Source organism: Ascaphus truei, chromosome 5 (assembly GCF_040206685.1).
Source record: "Ascaphus truei isolate aAscTru1 chromosome 5, aAscTru1.hap1, whole genome shotgun sequence".
NCBI lineage: Eukaryota > Metazoa > Chordata > Amphibia > Anura > Ascaphidae > Ascaphus > Ascaphus truei.
Genome location: NC_134487.1, coordinates 271,728,452 through 271,748,127, shown reverse-complemented (window position 1 = coordinate 271,748,127; position 19,676 = coordinate 271,728,452). Strand labels below are relative to the sequence as shown.

The 19,676-nt window shown below is 43.4% G+C and overlaps 2 protein-coding genes across 4 annotated transcripts in view; both read left to right on the top strand.

The window, feature by feature from the left end:
• Positions 1-7,265, top strand: part of TBC1D9B (TBC1 domain family member 9B) — a 44,163-nt gene extending 36,898 nt beyond the window's left edge. For both annotated transcript variants that reach the window (XM_075602052.1, XM_075602051.1), the window contains 3 exons: positions 638-697; positions 3,605-3,714; positions 4,461-7,265. In XM_075602052.1, coding sequence (XP_075458167.1) covers positions 638-697; positions 3,605-3,714; positions 4,461-5,156 — 866 coding nt within the window. In that variant the 3' untranslated portion in view covers positions 5,157-7,265. The remainder of the gene's footprint in view (positions 1-637; positions 698-3,604; positions 3,715-4,460) is intronic.
• Positions 7,266-9,763: 2,498 nt separating this feature from the next.
• On the top strand, positions 9,764-19,547 carry MRNIP (MRN complex interacting protein). 2 transcript variants are annotated; one of them, XM_075602048.1, is made up of 7 exons: positions 9,764-9,951; positions 10,566-10,625; positions 12,896-12,993; positions 13,837-13,900; positions 14,831-14,991; positions 16,334-16,451; positions 18,100-19,547. In XM_075602048.1, the coding sequence occupies exons 1-7, from the start codon at positions 9,892-9,894 to the stop codon at positions 18,688-18,690; spliced, it is 1,152 nt and encodes a 383-aa protein (XP_075458163.1). In that variant the 5' UTR covers positions 9,764-9,891; the 3' UTR covers positions 18,691-19,547. The 2 variants fall into 2 exon arrangements, with proteins under 2 accessions (XP_075458163.1, XP_075458164.1); XM_075602049.1 differs by having other exon boundaries at positions 9,765-9,951; positions 13,837-13,891.
• Positions 19,548-19,676: the final 129 nt, after the last annotated feature.

Sequence of the window (19,676 nt, the reverse complement as noted above, 5' to 3'; positions counted from 1 at the left end):
AAGCGGGCAAATGTTTTTGTGCTAAATGTTTTATATTTTTTTCCTAACATAGGTTTAGAGCAGGGGGATCTCTGGAGCTGAACCCCATTCATTTCAGCTACGGGGGACCCCCTGCTTCCAGAGATACAGACCTCCAAAGGGGGTGCCGCTACCTCTCACTTCGTAAAGCTCCCGCATCGCCAATAGGGTGCTGCATCAGATGACGTCACAGCTTCCTATTTATTGGGCCCGCAGTGCGCGGGAGTGCGCGTGATCCCTGCTAGCCGAGCAAAGCGGCTACCGGCACCGCCTACGGAGGTACGTATCTCCGGAAGCAGGGGGTCCCCAGAGCTGAAATTATTGGGGTTCAACTCCGGAGACCCCCTGCTTCAATCCTATGTTTAAAAAATAAAAAATAAATAAAAATTTGCACACAAAAAAAATCACCCGCTAGGATTGCCTCTTTAAATGGCTTGATCTCAATCACAAGTTCTGATTGCATATAATTTTTCCCTTTTTGTTCCAGAGATTCGAATAGGCGTGTTCAGTGCTAAGTCCTTGAACATACGTAGCGCAGGTTTAATATTAAGGGAACGCAGTCCCTAAATTATCCCAAGTCTCCCAGAAATCTTTAAGCATCCTTTTTTTTTTTTCTTAGACTCGGACGGGCAGGGGAACGGGTCCGGAGTTGAGCAGGGGAACTCCCACGAAAAGAAAGGTATTCAGTATGCTGAATGTTACGCGTGAATCATTCCTAATTATTGAGCCCAACTCTTCATTTAACCCTTTTGGGGCGTAACGACCACGTCATGCATTCTGGCTGTCCAGGGGCCCCCATTGCGTAGCAACCACGTCATTAATAACCCCCGCTCGTTCTTCTAAGGGCAGATCGACCGGACACTCTGTGCAACGGGAGGAAGAGGACTTCTCCCATTCTGTTCCGGTACCAGTGACAGAGCGTTCACATGGCCACTTGGGAGAGTGTCACTCGTGTGCCGCAGCCCCTCTGGCACTCAAAGGGTTAAAGCAGCAATCCACGCCAATCGCCATATATTTACTTAATTTTTTTAAAGAAGAAGAAATGTCTTGTTTCTTTTTTTACAAAGGCTCCTTCTGGCTGCGGTTTGTTTATAGTAACCCCGCCCTTTTTCGATTCTGTAGTTACATTTTGGGGGGGATCTGTTGCTAAAAATTTGCCCTCCTGGTTGATTAAAAAGGCCGCTCGCTGCCATTCACCCTCCTTAAGGCAGGGGCGGCCAACTCCAGTCCTCAAGGGCCACCAACAGGTCAGGTTTTAAGCATATCAGTCGTTGACTGAGCCACTGATTGAGCCACCTGTGCGGAAGCAGGGATATGCTAAAAACCTGACCTGTTGGTTGCCTTGGAGCAGGGGTGCGAAAACGTTTGCTCCTGCGCCCCATGCCTTGTGTCCCCCGGTGCTCGCCTCCCCCCCCCCCCCCACCCCTTCACTTAGTGCGGTGTCAAATGACACGCGGGGTCATGTGATGTCACGTGACCCGCAGCATCATTTGACGCTGCGTTGCTATTGAGACGTGTCCAGACGCCGGCTGAATCTCGGTAAGTTGAGGTTGCAGAGGCCTCAAGCGATCCACCGGCATTTAATTTTAATGCCTTGGGGGAAAAGCGCAGGGCCTCTACAACCGCCTGCACCCCCCCCCCCCCCCAGAGAAATCTCAGGATGCACCCCCCAGTTTGCACACCCCTGCCCTGGCGGACTGGAGTGGGTCACCCCTGCCTTAAGACAACAGCAGTGGCTTGGTAACCGCTGATGCCAGGGAAATAAACAGTTGAAAAGTCAGTAAACAATTGAAGAAGAAAAAAATAGAAGTTAGACAGATCAATACAACATGAAATATCAGATTATGCAACGGCTTTATTTTTATTTTGGGTGGGACTGCTGCCTTAACCACTGAAATATCATACCCAAAAGAAACACTGTACATTTGTTAAGAGGTATACGGGCATAATACCCAATATTAACAGATCAAGCCCGCAGATCCAACTACCCCCCCACCTGGCCAACTAATCGGGCCGCCCTTTGCTCCTTCCCACTCAAACATTGAGACCCGCTGTCCCAACAACCCCATGCCCCCCCCCCCCTGCTCAACTAAGTAGGGTCCCCTCACCCCCTCTGTTCAACTAAATGAAACCACAGCCCTTCCCCTCGCACTCACCAAGTCGTGCCTCCTCGCGGCTGTCACCGTTGACCAGGAGGCAAAGCAAGAAAACGTAATAGTATGTTCTTGCTCTGTGCGATTAATGCCCACAGTTAAAGGGGCAATGCCTGATAGCTGACCTAAAAATAAATTTTGTAAAAAATGTACAATACTGTATAACGTTTTTTTTTAACCATGCTTAAAAGCAAGGGTTTGGATGATTTTTGGTTTCTTATGTTTCAGGTCTCGGCTCAACACATGTTTACAAACTAACTTTAGTTTTACCTTTTAGTTTTCAGTTTTAAATAGTTATTGGTGTCAGATTTTGCTTTAGAAAAAATGTAAATCACTGAGATATAACCTATTAAACATGTCTCCTACATTGGTACATTTAAATCCTACCAGGGATTGGCCCTTTAAATCCCTTATAGAATACGTTTAATCGATTATGTATGTAAGGCCATTTAGAAGCAATGCTCTTGAACATACAGGATTTTCATAAATCTATAATCCCCAAAAGTTTGAAAGTGTGAATAAAAAATATAAGGTTAGAGTTCAAGTCACAGAATAACAAGTGAGTTTATTGGTGAACAGGTGCACACAGGCGACAGCTTATAAACAAAGCTCTCTGACAGGTATTCGGCATACACGATATAGTTATACCCTAATACTAAAGCTCACGCCCCCTTTTTGGGGTGGTTTGTACGTTATAGAAATAACAAAAAAGTAATAACAAAAATGAAAATGAGAGTCAATTTAATAACATAAATGTATAAGAAAAACAAAATGAATACGAGAGTCAGCTAAAATCATTATGCAAGCTCGAAAGCTTTCCCCCATATACACAGCATCCAGGGTCTCCTGTGTTTATGCATTTCTTACGGGGGTACATTGACTGTGAGGCCCAACCTCTGTCTCTGTTTCTACCTCTTCAAATGTGAGAAGTGACTGCTATCTCTAATCCCAGCTACACAGCGGCCTATCACTATCTCAAGGTTGTTTTGCAACTGGCTATGGCTAGCATCAACAAATTTGCTGAGAGCGAAAACATTCTTTCAGACCCAAGCTTCCATTTCAAGCTTCCAAGCAGACACACACAGAAACACATCAAAATGGATGACAGACAGGGACAAGAATCAGACAGGACAAGATGGCTGCCAAGATCAGGCAACCAAGATGGATACTTAACAAAATAGCTGCTTAGTGCTGTTTACTTGAGGCCCCCTATGTCACTCACTTTCTCAGTGACTTTCTCAAAAGTAAACACTTTTTATTTATATATCCTGTCAAGAAAAATGCCCTGTGCAGAGAACCATATCATAATACACCCAGAGAGCCTTGTCACATTACTGTGGGAGAATGCAGACATAATAACTCATTTCTATAACGATCCTCAAAGCTTTGGATATCGCCAATAGAAACGTTTAATTCTCTTCTTGCCAACACAGAGGAGAAAGCGACAAACAGCCCCCCTGACTACAAGTATTATTTGCGTATGTGGGCCAGTCAGAAGGAACAGAAGAAAGAAACTATCAAGGACCTGCCGAAGATGAACCAGGTAAAACGCTCTTCGTTGATGACATCTTGGTGGGAGATTCCAACCGAGTGAAGTCAGAATCTGAGAGTAACTTTCCACATGCTGTAGTTTTTCAACTCTAAATATCGCGCAAGAGTACATATATTTATGATGAATTCTGTTTCTTTCTTTTATTTATGGTGTTTTTTTGTTGAAACTGATTCGTAACAAAAACTGTATATGACGGCAGTAAAGGCACACCAGTAATAGGTTTTTTAATTCCATCTTGACTTGCGCGCACACACACAGACATACAGTATAGTGTAGTTTGACATATGATCCAGTTTATTACCTTATCATAATCTGAAGGGTAAGAGCCCTGAAAGGAAACAGAATAAATTAAACTTTAAAAAAAAAAAAAGGTCTCGTCTAAATCCAGGTATCTAATAGTGTCACATTTCATTGTTATCGTGCTTATAAACACCTTCACAACTACAAACTCCTGTTTCCTATTTCGAGCTTTTTAATGCTTTTGATTGTGTCACTTGGCCACTGCACGCACCAGATTGTGTAAAAGATATAATCAGATACTTTGTGATCGTAACCCATCTCCTGAAATAGGACTAGGCAGTAACAGAGAATTTCCACTGATAACTAACATTTTATTATACTAAATATCTGTTAATTTGTAGGCCTAATACAAACAATAATCACACAATGATACTTATATGGTTAATAACTGGTGCATTAGCGTATGACACCCGTCTCCTCCTCTTCCTTTTGCACAGGAGCAATTTATAGAGTTGTGTAAGACATTCTACAACCTGTTTAGTGAGGATCCAGTTGAACAAGAGCTGTACCACGCCATTGCTACGGTTGCCAGCCTCCTACTGCGTATTGGTGAGGTAGGCAAAAAGTTCACCAACCCTCCCCTCAGGAACACCGAGGAGAGACAAGCAAGTATGACACGGGAGCCCTCCAGTGAGGAGGAAGAGCAGAACTCGGGCTTGGAGAATAGGCAGCAGGGAGCAACAGAGCAGCAAGAGGAGGATGTGGCAGGCATCCCAGTTCCATGCAGAGCTCAATCAGTACTGACGAAAGAGGAGGTCCAAAAACTAAGAGGGGGAGGAGCAGAAGGCAACACCCCTCCTACACAGCCAACATCGGATGATGAAACAAAGGATGACACCTCAGTATCCTCCTATTCCATGGTAAGTGCCAGCTCACTACAGTGCGAGGATATTGCAGATGACACAGTGTTGGTCGGATGTGAAGCTGGGAACTCTGCTCCCAAATACGGCAGTACCATTGACGCCGAGTGGTCAATCTCCTTTGAGCAGATTCTGGCCTCCATGCTAACTGAGGCAGCCCTGGTCAGCTACTTTGAGAAGAAAGTGGACATTGTTCAGAAGATTAAGCAAAAGAAAGTTGAAAGGCAAATCAGCTCTTCCAGCGACTATGAACTCTCCTCCGTCTCAGGATGACAAGGAGGGGTGAGCTGCTTGCAGGATGGATGGAAGGCATACGGTTGACTCCTCCTTTGAAGAAAGCGAGCAAACTTTTAATGAGCATTTTACTCTTTACCCATCTACCATACTGTGCTCAATGTCTTTTTGGATCTTCCCCCTGTAGCTAGTGTTTGCTGATGGCTAAAGGAAGACCTTGCTTAATGGCAAAGTGTTGCACTCCCCAAGAATCTAAATTAAATTAGAACATGGTCTCAGAAGCTTTAAATTGCTGCCTTCAATTATGCATGACTTCCTTCGACTATTCTTTTAATGGACCGTTTTATCGTCTACGCACTGCACCTTGTCCTAACACGTATCAAAGAGCGATTGCTTGGCTGTAGGTAGAATGTATTATGTGTGCGCTGTATCGTATTCAGGAAATAGTTACTCTCACGCAGCCCTCATGTGCCACACTTCATTGAGGTGAAGCAACACACGTCTGTATTGCTCCAGACTTCTGGTGGCTCTTTGCTAGTCCGTGTCCAGTTTTTTGTGCCTAAGTGATGTAGAATCTCGGGTCAGCTGCAATAATGTGGCATAACATACTGTGTCATAGGCTTGTAGCTAATGTGCAATATCTTGGTATACAGAATAGTATCCCAGACCATTTTTTGTTAAACATGTTTTGTGTAATCTTAAAAATATCTGATGCCCCCATTCAGGTGCCTGCTCTAACTTGGCATTTCTGGATTGGTCTTCAACTTTGGACTTTTCTATTATGACTCGTGGTTGCTAGAGAACATGACACTCCACTAGTCTGATAGTAGCCACTGGAAAGAGTTCCACTTAGGATAATAATGGTTTCTCTCTTGTAGGATGGTTAGTTACTGGTTTGTGCACTAGACAGCCATATCGCTGGCAGCATCCACTATGCTGCTCAAAAGTATTTGTGTCCTTGTGAAACTCTCACCATTTCAACTCCTAAAACTTTTCTCGGTGTCAGCTTGTTTGTTTTTTTTAACTACATTCCACTTTCCGTTAGCACCTTGCAATGCAGACTTGAGAATAAAATATTTCCTGTTCATTGAAATATTTGTAATACATAGATGTGTCCTCCAATTTATTTCAAGAGCGAGATTTGACGGTCAGCAGCTACTGGTTCGGTGTGTGTCTTTCCCGCTGTGCTCTCCGTTGTGCAAAAAATATATATATTTGCCATGTTCTTTGGTAGTTCCCGAATTGTGACTGCTCTTCGGCTCATCTTTAACAGTTGCATAGCTAGATGTGACCCAAATCACTTTGGAAAACAAACTGATTTCATACTTTGACGAGACACGAGCATGCGAGCTACAGTTGTTGTTTGCTGTCCAGGTGTCCACATCACCGTGATTGCGTGACAATGGAGACCAAGCTATCCACACACAGAGATGCAGCATGTTTTCCACATTTTGAAGTATAGTTTGTACATCTAAGGTGTATAACAGCTTGTGCACACCTAATAAATAATAAATGCAAAACCGACAATTGTACAAGCGTAGTCAAATAAAAAAAAGACCAATGTGCAATCCAGGAGCAAACGAAGCAAGAACCTAGTGACCCACCCTGATTACGACCACTAGATGGGTGGATATGTTGGCCTTTCCCTGTTACTTAATAATAAATATTTTTGCTTATTTTGCTACTGATTTCACATCTACGGTCACTTATTTGGCACCTTTCAAAAGCATTATATTTACGTTCTCTAGGTAATATGACTTGGACATCTCTCTGCATTTAGAGGTGACATGTTATCAGACCAATTATCTAACAGGTTCTGTGTACATGTACAGACCGTATAAAGCACTAGTTGTTAAAGGTCCTTTAATATATTGCTGTACAGTGTGTTAAGGGGTTATGCACGTTTTCCTCTGATGGAGATCTTAAAGGGAGCTTGGACAACAGATGTCATCTGAATTTGTGCATTGAGTATTTGATTGATCAGTGTCCTCTTGTCTTTATATTCGCGGCTCGAGTGCCCTGTGCTGAATTTACCATAATTTATTCAACAATGTATTTTTAATCATAAAATTATAATGTGTATGTTTTTAATTATCTTTGTCTGATTGATCATGTATTCAATAAAACAGAATTCAATTAAATCTACAATGGCGGCTCAAGGTTGTATGAACCAGTTCATGAACTGTGGGTTTCTCTGAAACAAAAGAAACGTTTTGGTGGAAGATGTGCACCGCAAATAAAAATATCACTTGTATGTATGTCTGAGACATGTAAATGTCCTCACAAGATAAGTCTGCAACCCGGCTTTACACAATTATCTCCTAGCATACCGTGCTTCCGCTGCAGCCAGGGATTCTGGCTAGTGACATGTAAATGGGTACAGTGTCACCTTTTGCTTCTTGTCCATTTTAACATGGAGCCCTATAAACTTATACCTGCCGTATTGCCAGCCTGGGTTAAAGAAGTGCATAGCCAGTAATCCTAGTGGAAGAAGTTAAATACTAGTTACAATGTATGGTGGGTACACTTGGTGCCTAAAGCTCTAGCAGACTATCTTCACTTCCCAGTAACATACAAAAAATAACACACTACACATTATAAACGTAATACTAGCATTACTCTACATTAAATACCAAAGGCATACCACATGTTTAACGTACTAAAACCTTGCCAGGATTCTTTCGGACCTCATTTGTAATCCTATTCCATTACAGATTCAGGACACTTATATTAATGGAAGTGGCGGATCAGTCCACATGAAACCATATTAAATATTGCCTGTTTTTATTTTCTCTATTCATCCTGTTTTTGCAGCGTTGGTATATTTATAATAGGGTGTAGCCAGGGAAGGGCCTGTGCGGGCAAAGCCCATTCCAAATGCCTGACCTAAAACTCTGCCCCCTCAACAATGTGCTGGCGCCGCTGGGCGGGCTATGGGCGGCCAGGACAGAGCTTCTCATTCCCGCGCTGTACATCCGCTCATAGAGGCGCCGGCATGGGAATGAGAGCTCCACGTGAGAAGGCAGGACTTGGCGTCAGTGAGCGAGCATGGAGAAGGCCTTGGACATGGTGCCTCCAGCCGCGCTCCTCCGCGCTGCTGTTCAGGCCCGCCTGCTCAAGCAGGCGCTTTTTAGGTGTCCTGGTAGGCGAGGCAGCGAGCGCGCTTGAGAGGCGGGTGGGAATTGGGGTGGGAGGCGAGGCTAGTGCGCCCTGTCACGCCACCGACGTGATGTGGTGCCATTGGCTGTTTGCAATCACGTGCTGGCCCTCCGCTCCCCTCAGCGCGCACATTTTAAATGGAGCTGTCTCCTGCAATTCCGCACGCGCCTGCTAAAGCCGCACTCCTATCTGATGAAGGGGGTAAGTATGCTGGGTCAGCGCTGTCTTTTTGACCATGGACCTGGCCGAAGGTAGGCAATGTCAGCCACTGCCCCCCCTATTACCCTGTCATCCACACCCCCCGTGTCACCCCCTCTTCCCACACCACGTTTTACCCCCCTCCTCATGGCACTTTTTTTTTTTTTTTTTAAGACCATAAAAAATTAGCTCTTTTTAATTGCTTGGGTTTTTAAGCAATTGTTTGTCTGCTATTAAATACTGTGAAGGGTTAATAGTAGCATTCTAATGTTTCAAATGGAATTCCTGTATCTATGTTTTGTCCTAGTGCTCTGTCTAGACCACCTGTGGCTCAGTGTTCCAAGTCTGTCCTCCTACGGTATCAATAAAAATGATAAAGCTGCGGCCAGGCTGAGAGCGAGCGCGCTCTCGCTCTCACGCCGTGACGTCAGGCGCGGAGTAAGCAGGGGTGATTTCTGGCCAGTTGAAATTTGCAGTTGCGCAGGGGGAGGTGTGTCGGGGGGCGCGGCCGTGATGTCACGGATCTGGTTCACCCTCAGGCGAACCACTCATGTGACGCGCCAGCATCAAATTTATTTGTCTCTGCAAGTAGCTGAGTGCGGAGCGCTCACCTGCACGTGCGTGCACTGGACAGCCTCATTGCGATCATTGGTTTGATCGATGATCGCGCAAGTGTGCTCAGTCTCCCTGGACGAGGCCTAACATGAAGGCACTCAGGTATTCTGCTGCAAACCTGCTCTGTGTTTAATGCATATCCCGGGCAGGTACAGTAACGTCAGACAAGCCCCACCTGTTAATTACTGATACTGCTTTTGAATAATGTAGTATAACAACATGTATACACACATCTAAGTAGCCCTGAATATAGTTTAATTAACTACGTCCATACATACATCAATTGAAGCTGTGGCAAATCTTTATTCGCCAGCATCCCTGCATGAAAAGTATCATTAAGATGTCCAATGAGATTCGCGAACCAGGTGAAATTTGCCTTTTTTTCCTCTCGCAAATATGTAGTGAAAAACAGCAAGCTTGGCAAAAAAACTAAATTATGTTCCGTTCTAGAGCGTCTTAGTGTTTGCACAATAAAATCAATAACTACTGCACTTGCCACTCCAACACACCCTACGCGTTTCGGCAGAGATGACTTCATCAGATGTTCTAGAACGGAAAACCCTTTACATCTGAGGGCAGCTAAAGCAGTGGATCCACACCGCAAGTCCTAATGGGTACCAAGTACCAAGCTGTGTACTGTGCACATGGCCAAGTGGGAAACTACGGCAACCGGAAGTGAGGTAATTCCCGGAAGTGCTGGTGTTTTAGTTGCTAACAGAGCTGTGTTACAGAAGAGCGACTGTATACCCGGGGGGAGAGTGCAGTATATACTCAGAGCCCTCCTCTTTGCGTGCTGCATATCATGGTGCAGGAGTTTCAGGTGCTCAGGTGTTCCTCCTGTCATACCTTCCAGGTTCAGCAGGTACAGTGTAACCCCGCCCCACAAGTACCCATGTAACACAGTGACTGGCACGCACAGGTCAGATGTCGCCCTGCAGATCAGTGTAATATACAGTGACTGACACGCACAGGTCAGATATCACACAGCAGGTCTCTGTATTATACAGTGACTGACACGCACAGGTCAGATATCTACCCTGCAGATCAGTGTAATATACAGTGACTGACACGCACAGGTCAGATATCACACAGCAGGTCTCTGTATTATACAGTGACTGACACGCACAGGTCAGATATCTACCCTGCAGATCAGTGTAATATACAGTGACTGACACGCACAGGTCAGATATCTACCCTGCAGATCAGTGTAATATACAGTGACTGACACGCACAGGTCAGATATCTACCCTGCAGATCAGTGTAATATACAGTGACTGACCCGCACAGCGCAGATATCACCCTGTATGCAAATCTGTGTTTGTTCTAATACACAGATTCTATGCTAACAGAAGCTTGAAACCACAATCCCAGCCTTGGCTGCCATTATATTTTGTTGTTCATTATTTAACATGGATTTGATTGGTTACATCTACAGCAGGAAGCTTGTATAGTGTTTATAATTTTTTTTATTTATAGGTGAAAAAGAGCAAAAAATGGAACTGCAAACTATGCGGAGAGAAGCAGTCACTGATAAAGGTCTTTATTATTATAATAAATAATGTGTGTCTGATGTCCGGTGTCCAGGGCACTCATAACATGTTAAATGTAGAAAAATTACTTAGCTTCCAACTGGGTGCATGTGGTAGGGCCAGGATCACCATCCAGCCCCAGGTAATGTATAGCAACAGGAAGAAAGGTGTACATTTATTTCATGTAGCAATACTAAAATATGGGCCATATTTCAGTTTTTGTGTTGCTAGATGAAATAAATGTATACCTTCCTGATAGAACACCGTAGCAAGTGCTGCAGACTTTCTTTCTGTTGATATATACATACATATACATAAAGCAACTGTAAATATTCCTGTATATTCATTTGCGTGTCTTAGACAGGTCTGCAACCCTGTCTTTCACCATTATCACCCAGCACACAGCACTTCCACTGCAGCAAGGGAATTACCCACCATACCTTAGTAAGTGTAGTGATTACTGACTCATCTCATTTGAACAAATGCCAGTAACCAACCTCACACTTATGATACCCATCAAGGTTGAAACATGTCTGTGAGTGGGTTTACTGGCTTTGCATCTCCCAAGCCCTTGCTTAAAAGCTGTATTTAAAGCAGCATGCATTGGCTAAGGGTTGCTCATGTAATGTGAGCATGAGATAAAGTGTGGCATTGTGTGCTCATTTGCATGTCATTTCCCAGAATCCCTTGCTGCAGTGGAAGTGCTGTGTGCTGGGTGATAATGGTGAAAGACAGGATTGCAGACCTGTCTAAGACATGCAAATGAATATACAGGCATATTTACAGTTGCTTTATACATATACATATGTTGCAGACCTGTCTAAGACATGTTTATGTGCTCACAAGTGATATATATATATATATATATATATTATATATATATATATATATATATATATATATATATATATATATATATATATATATATATATATATATATATATATATATATATATAGCAAGTTGCTCATGTAATGTGAGCATGAGATAAAAAGTGGCACTGTGCTCATTTGCATGTCATTTCCCAGAATCCCTTGCTGCAGTAGAAGTGCTGTTTGCTGGGTGATAATGGTGAAAGACAGGGTTGCAGACCTGTCTAGGACATGCAGATGAATATACAGGAATGTTTACAGTTGCTTTATGCTTTACTGTGGAGGGTTTTGGTCACTTTTTTTACCCACCATAACCTTAATAGTCGCGGTATATATATATATATATATATATATATATATATATATATATACATACATACACACAAACACACCCCACACACACGTCACCAAAGTGATTAAATATAACAGCACAACACAGCAACTGAAGAAAAACATGATTTATTGGTCCATGAGAAAGACAAAAAGCTGAAGTTTCAGTTCCCATGGGAACCAAAACATGAGGCTTTTTGTCTGCATCATGGACCATTGAATCGTCTTTTTGTCTATATCTATAAATGATCCCTGCCATGCTTTTCTGGTACAGATGCTAATAATTACATTGTTTTCATTTTTAACTTAAATGTGACTTGTTACTAATGCCTCTAAGCAGGGCAGAATGGGGTGTTATTGCAGCCTAATTTTTTGAGTGTTGTTCTCCCTACTGTGCAAACCTCTGTTCTGTATATGCTATACATTTGAGATTGAGACGTGTGTGGATATATACACCACTTGGATTGTAAGCTCTTGGGAGCAGTGTCTCCCTTTTCCTTATGTTATCATTTACCCGTTGCACGTATCCCCATGGCTTGTAATTTATTTACTTTGTATTGTAATTTTGTAAAGCACTGCATTAACTGCTGGTGCTATATAAATACAATTATTTATATGTGTATTGCAGTGGTTTTCAACCTTTTTTTTTTTGTTTAAGTAACTCTATAATTTAATTGTGATTATCTGCAGAACCACGACCCTCGCTAATAACGTGTCTGAGATCAGATGCATTGTAAGGAACCCCAACCCTCTCTAATAGTGAGTCTGAGATCAGATGCATTGTAAGGAACCCCAACCCTCTCTAATAGCGCATCTAAGATCAGATGCATTGTAAGGAACCCCAACCCTCTCTAATAGTGCGTCTGAGATCAGATGCATTGTAAGGAACCCCAACCCTCTCTAATAGCGCGTCTGAGATCGGATACATTGTAAATTCTTCTGTATTCGTTACAATTGTCAAATGACCTGGAAATTGCATGGAACCCTTTAGAGATGACTGGGAACCTAAGCTTCCTAGAAACCTCTGTTGAAAAACACTGGTGTATTGTCTCCTAATTCTCTCGCATCTCACAAGATATATGGACAGGGCTCGGGAGCAGACTGCAGACATCATGTTCAGAAACTGAATCTCCTTCGGGGTGAGGTGCAGCAGGCAGCTGACTGTGCAGCAAGGTAAGGACATCATGTATATTATTAGGTAATTCTTAAAAAAATGAGTGCAGGCAGATCACCCCACTGCACCGCGGTGGCGGGTCATAGGTTTAAATTATAATGCATAAAACTGAGATGCTGTTGGCATGTACAATTCCTTAGAACTAGGGGGCGCAAGATTTTGTAATGGGGGGAGGGGGAGCAGAGTGAAACAGGGTGGTGATAGAGGCCGGCGGGGGGAGACGGTGGTACGCGCGGCGGGCAGCCAGAGTGAAGCAGAGGAGCAGCCAGTAGAGGAGTTAGGAGTTGCACGGAGGCAGAGCAGGACGGCCAGGGCTAACGCGACACAGCAGTCCGTCCCGGAAGCCTTTCTTACTTCCGGAATCTATGCTGCTACAGCGCGCTCCTCCCCATGGAGGAGTGGTAGAGAGCTGGAGGGGGGGGGGGAGAGAGAGCTGAGTAGGGATGGGGGGATGAGGAGAGATGATGAAGAGGGGGAGAGGACATACAGGATCAGGGAGAGGATGAGAGGGAAGGAGAGAAAAAATTGCAGTCAGTATTCTCTTATACTACTATGCTGATTTATTTAAAAACAACCCTATAACATTTGTCATGTTTTACTGTTTTAAAAATGTTATACCGATTAATAAAAAAAAGTCGTGATTTGGATTACGTCAGGCAGTGGAGGTCCGACTAATATCACGGTTAAAAAGTGAGGCTCTGTGTAAAAAGTTTGCTCACCCCTGCGGCTTAGAACTTAAAAGTGTAGACTGGCACACTCCCTATACCTCTATTTTCTTGCTCCCACACACGGTTCCTGATATGCTTTGTATTTATACATATATTTGGCACATCTTGTTTCAGGCAACAGGAAAGCTCAGATGAGGAGTCCAATGAAGACATACAAGAAAGGACATTGGTATTATCTGTTAAGTGTTGCTTTAGGGTCTGCAGTCACTTGGCATAAGTTATGGTTATTTGTTCCTAATTAATACATATTACTAGTAATTTAATATAATATATATTTAATGATACTTGAACCAAGGGTTTTGCTGGAGCTGATCTGTTGTTCTCAAACCTCCTGGGGACCTCCCAATTTCCACGAGATATATAAAAAAATGTTGCTGGTGTCCGCCACAAAATAACCAGTGTCGCCAATAGACCGCTGCAACGTCACCTCCCCCATCACGTTGCATCTTTTTACTGGTCACCGCAGCTAGGCTGAGCCCGCGCTGGGAAAAACATCTCGGGAACCAGGGTGGACCCTCGAGGACAGGGGACAGCTGGTCGTCTCCAAGGGACCCCCTGATTGAGATAATATAAAAAAAAATTTAAATACCACAGATTGTTACTTTAGTGCGCGTGTGTGTGTGTGTGCGCGTTTCAAAATGACTACGATTTGCTTTTACCAAACTTTGCACGTAATAAAACCCTGATTGATCATATTGACCTGTTGACATATGTCCTGATGGCCATCGGCGTGCCAGCCCTTGTGACGTTCGCACAATGTTATGAGGGTATTGAACAGGTCACAGAATGAATCGGTTTCACATCAGATTTTGGACAGGAGCGAAAAGGTCAAAACATCTGTTACTACATAATCGTGTTGTCATAGGAACAGTAGTCGTTTTTGTACATGTGCATACACTGCCGGAAACCTGACCAGGTAAAAACTGCTCCGAGAATGTCAACTCTGACTTTCCCCCTTATGACTGTATCTCTGCTAGGAAAGGTCTTGTAGGTCATGTTTAATGGCTGTGATGGGCCTATAGCTGTATGTGGGGAGACGGGGGTGATGTTCTTTGCTTTGAGGGGCAGCGGGGAAACATTTTGAAGTTTCTGTATTTAATGCTTGCAGGAAATAGCAGCCCCTGTGAGCCGCTGGAATAAATACACTGAGAATAACAGCGACGAGAGCAGTGTGAAGGAAGAGCGGGAGAAGGAAGAGGAGGAGAGCCTCGTTTGCACTGACCGACAGCAATTGGATTCTCATCAGAACAAAGCAACAGCAGAACACAGGTTAGCATACGGCGTGCACGTCACACACCAGAGCACAGCCCTCTATGGGGCAGGTCGCCGTGGGCGCGCAAACGTGATGACGCAACTGCTGAAAGGGAAGACAAGGATTTTGTCTTTCCTTGCAGCGACGTGGTCACATGGTTGACTAGCAACCAATGGCTGTGCAGATAGTGTAGACCGTCATGGCCCCGCCCCCCCCGTCATGGCCGCGCATCCCATCGCTACCCCTAGCCGCAGATGGCGGCTTTTACCTGTGCACGCGTCGCCAGGCGCTCTGACGCGCATGCAGCCATGGCCAGTGGGGACTTAGACTCCTTCTCTCTTACTGTGTGATATGTCACTTTCTCAGGGAGCCGTCTGTTTAATACAATTTCCACGTTTTAGTTGCCTTAAAGAAAATATAATGCATTTTCTCATGTGGTGCTAATATGTTGCTCAGTGCTGTACAAACTGAAGTAGCCTTGGTTAAATAAGGACATGTAAAATCAATCGGGAGGTAAGAGTTAGGCCGTGATTATATATAAAAAATGTGCGGCGCCAAAACAAAAATTATACATACCCGGAAAGCGCTTATACCAAGCACGACTTTCGCGCCGCTGACTACTGCAATGCGGGCGACAGTGGAAGCATTGTGCAAGTTTGTTTTCTGGTTACGACGGCCGCGTCACGTGATGCGGACGTCCAATCAAAAAAAACAGATTTCAGCCTGCAGCGGCGCGCGGAGTAGCATGTACTTGTGCACATGTCGCTCGGCGATGCCGCTAATGTGACGTCACAGATGAACGCGCTCTGCAGTTCGGCTGTATAATCGCAGCCTCAGAGACAGAGTACATTACAGTATATTGGAAACAGACACTTTGCTAGTTACAGTACAGGACCAACATTGCAAAATTCTGTTCTTTTTCTTAATCCTTAATACCTATATATTTTTTTTTTAATAGCGTTTTCAACGTAATTTTTTTCCCCCCGATGCCTAAAGCTTCATGAAAAGGCTAAAGGTGCAACTAGATCAGGGGCGGCCAACTCCAGTCCTCAAGGGCCACCAACAGGTCAGGTTTGAAGGATATCCCTGCTTCAGCACAGGTGGCTCAGTCATTCTTCAACTGAGCCACTGATTGAGCCACCTGGGCTGAAGCAGGGATATCCTTCAAACCTGACCTGTCGGTGGCCCTTGAGGACTGGAGTTGGCCGCCCCTGATCTATGTGTTACGAAGCGGTAACACTCCCATTCAGTCAATACGAGCGGCTGCTTCAGACGATATTAAATGACCCCCTAAAAGACGACATTTTTATTCAACTTTTTTATACTAAATGTAAAATACTTGTCCTGCTTTTATTTTAGAAAACGTAAGAAAGTTCTCCTGGGTGACTGTGGTTTTGATGGCCAGGATTGTAACAACTTTAGGGAAAGAAGCAGCAAAGGAGTAACTCGCACTGCGAAGAGAGCTAGAGCCTGCGAGGTTTGTGTCAGATGATGTATCGGTCATTTAAGCAGCAATCGCACCCAGAAGCCTATAGGAGTTAAACTCCTAGAATGTTGGTATCTCGCCCGCTGAGCATGTTCAGCTTTTTTCTTAGTGTTAAATACTGTATCACGATTTTCTTTAAGCTCCATTTTAACTTCCATACTATTAACACTTCATATTTCAAATGGAGCATCAGATTTAAAACTACGTTGGAAAGGGCAAGAAGCGTAATACTTAAAAAGCTGCATTACCATCAAATTCCTATATGTTTTTATATTCATTATATATAAGCGCTGTATACACTGTGGACTCTTTACCAATTTATATTTACACACACACACCACACTAACATTCGGGGACTATTTAACACCTCAAGTCATAAATCGCATACTACACAGGGGGTGTTAGGTTTCAGTCACAGATAACATTCTTATATGCACTGTTTTTTTAAGTAAACCCTTGCCTGCTTTATTCAGTGTACCATCGCTGGAAGAAGAGATCAGTGTATCTCGAAAGCTCCCACAAATAAAAGCATTTTTGTTAGCCACAGAACGGTATCGTCTTTTCGTTTTTTAGATAGATAGATATATCTATCTATCACACTGTATATCTCTCACTAATTATTTATATATATTTTTTATATATATATATATATATATATATATATATCAGTTGTGTAGTATCAGATAATACTTTTTGTATTTATTTTATTCTCCCCCACCCCCATCTCCACAGAACGAATCGATCTGCATTTTAGATAATTACATTGCATTAAAGGCAAGAAACTGCTGGATTTATTAAAACAGAAACAACAACAAAATGGCAAGAGGCAAAATCCCCTTTAAAGAAAGTCATTTAAAAAACTAATCGATACATAAAAAAAATTGGCAATCAGCACAGATTTGCTGTTTTTAAGTGTATGATGCAACATGTTTTGTTTATTATTAAAAGCAATTAACAATGTTGGCTGTAAGACTATCTTCGCCAGGACTGCCTTAAATTGCTTAAACTACTACACAGAAGCCATAGAAATTTGGTTGGACTTAAAGCAGCAAAACACTTTGTACCCCTTTTTTTTTTTTTTTTTTAAACTAGGATTGAAGCAGGGGTCTCCGGAACTGAACTATGTTAATTTCCGCTCCGGGACGCCCTACTTCCCGAGATACCTCCGTAGTGGGTGCCGGTATCTCTGCAGCCAGGGAACCGTGTGTGCCTAACGCAATGGAAGCTTAAATGTCCCTGCGTCACGCGGGCCAATAAGAAGCTGTGACATCATCCCTTGTGGCTTTCTTTAGTCCCATATGACCTGGACTTTTAAACTCCACAAAGATAACGCCCCCTATGGAAGGAAGTATTTGGGGAAGCAGGGGGTCCCCAGAGCTGGAGTTAATACCGCTCGGCTCCGGAGACTGCCTGCTTTCCTATCTATGTAAAATGAATAAAAACAGGGGGGGGGGGGGACAAAAAACAGACGTGAAACTGCTCCTTTTTAAAGGAGTGATGAGATTTGTGGAAATTAATCTATATAATCCCCAGCTGCTGCTAGATATGCTTATTTTTCTCCATATTCATCAAAAGTTTGCTTTTTGTTGAATTGGCACCTCTTTAATAAAATAACTTGCCTTTATTGTCTGTGGAACAGGACTGGAAGGTATGCGCATACGAAGAGAAACTAGGCCTTCAAGTGCCTCAATGCAGCGAACCCATGTGTACGGATTCCCCAAAATTCCATGGGAAGAAGCTACAACCCATGGCGCCTGTTTCAGAACATCCCAGGTGTGCAGAATCCACGTGGGGGAGATTTATTTCTTCCCCCACTGCTGTGGAACCCTGTGGAGAAAGCATCTCGATTCCACTTAGCCAAAGGAAGACCGAGCCCTCCAGGCTAGATATAACATGGAGCAAAAAGGCACACGATCAGGAGGCTCATGAAATGGGGCAAGTATTCCAGCCTGTCAGCAGTGGGAAAAGCCAGGGTCTCTCTTCATTAACAAGCAGGGAGGTGGCTGCCTTTAGCAAGTGCTTTGCCACAACTGCGGCCTGCATCCAGCAGAAGGAAATGCCGATAGAATGGAAGACTCAGAACGACAAGCAAACAGACCTATATTTAACAGGTCACCCCAAAGACCATGTACTTGGATCTAATATTACTACGCTGTCTACAACTTTACCGAAGACCCTTGCACCGTCTATCTTCTTTCAGACTGATGAAGACTTTGACGACAACTTGTAAGATGAGTAGACACTAGTTATTCCCAGTTAGAGGGGAGGACTAGTGCTCTATTCTGTATGATGTATAGAGTGAGAGACACTGACACAGGTCTTAATTATGGACATATTGGCTGTTAAGTGTCCACAGGAACTGTAAACTGTTGCGTGCAATCTCTTCATAATTTCCTATCTCCTAAAGAAGAAATGTTTATTGATCTTAGAAAGTTGACAATTCATCTGTCTCAAAATTGTTTCCTTATCGTTCCTTTCTGAATTAAAAAAATTAATTTACTGGTCCGCTGCAGAAAGCCACTCGGGCAAGGGCTGATGCGTACTTTATTGCATCTGTTACAGATCCTTTTCAGAAGCAGAGCTGTCACTTACCACTCTGCTTCCTGAAGTCGCACCCCATAATGCCTTGCATTGTAACTTGGGGAAACAGAGCAGTGATTAACGTGTCTGCTACCGAAGAGGTTGACTAGCAGCTGCAGGGTTAAGCTTTACATTTCACTCCTATTTTTCCCACTCATCCTATTTTATTTTCTCTTTGAGCCTTTGCTAAATAGCATCAATAAGCATCTTTTTAGAATGAAATTGAAAGGCCACAGTGCCTTTTTTTTGGGCAGAAGGTACAAAAATGTAAACTTTTCACTCTTCCAAAGGAAGCCATCCGCATCCCCTGAACTATGGCAATTTTGCCCAGTCTTGCAGATAGCGGCTCGCACGGGAATGTATGGCAAATCTATACTGGGCAAGTGACCTGCTGATGGGGTGTGGAGTACAGGAACCAAGGGCTCACCGTAGCCTTCAGTGCCGGGGTACGCAGTGTTTCAAATATAGATGTTAAAAATAAATAAAAAGGCAGGTTGCTTCTTTCAACCCACATTTTGCGGCTGTTCGATAATTGCTTGAAAATGTGTGAAGATTTCTGGTTAAATTGGGCTTGTTTCTCTTTAATTTATTTTAGAATAGTTTTTGTTCTCTTGGACCTTGTGTTCCTCATATAGT

Coding starts and splice junctions, on each gene's coding strand:
- MRNIP (XM_075602048.1), top strand. CDS start 9,892: ATGGTGCAGGAGTTTCAGGTGCTCAGGTGTTCCTCCTGTCATACCTTC. Junction 9,952..10,565: donor ATACCTTCCAGGTTCAGCAG/GTACAGTGTAAC, acceptor TTTTATTTATAG/GTGAAAAAGAGCAAAAAATG. Junction 12,994..13,836: donor GCAGCTGACTGTGCAGCAAG/GTAAGGACATCA, acceptor ATCTTGTTTCAG/GCAACAGGAAAGCTCAGATG.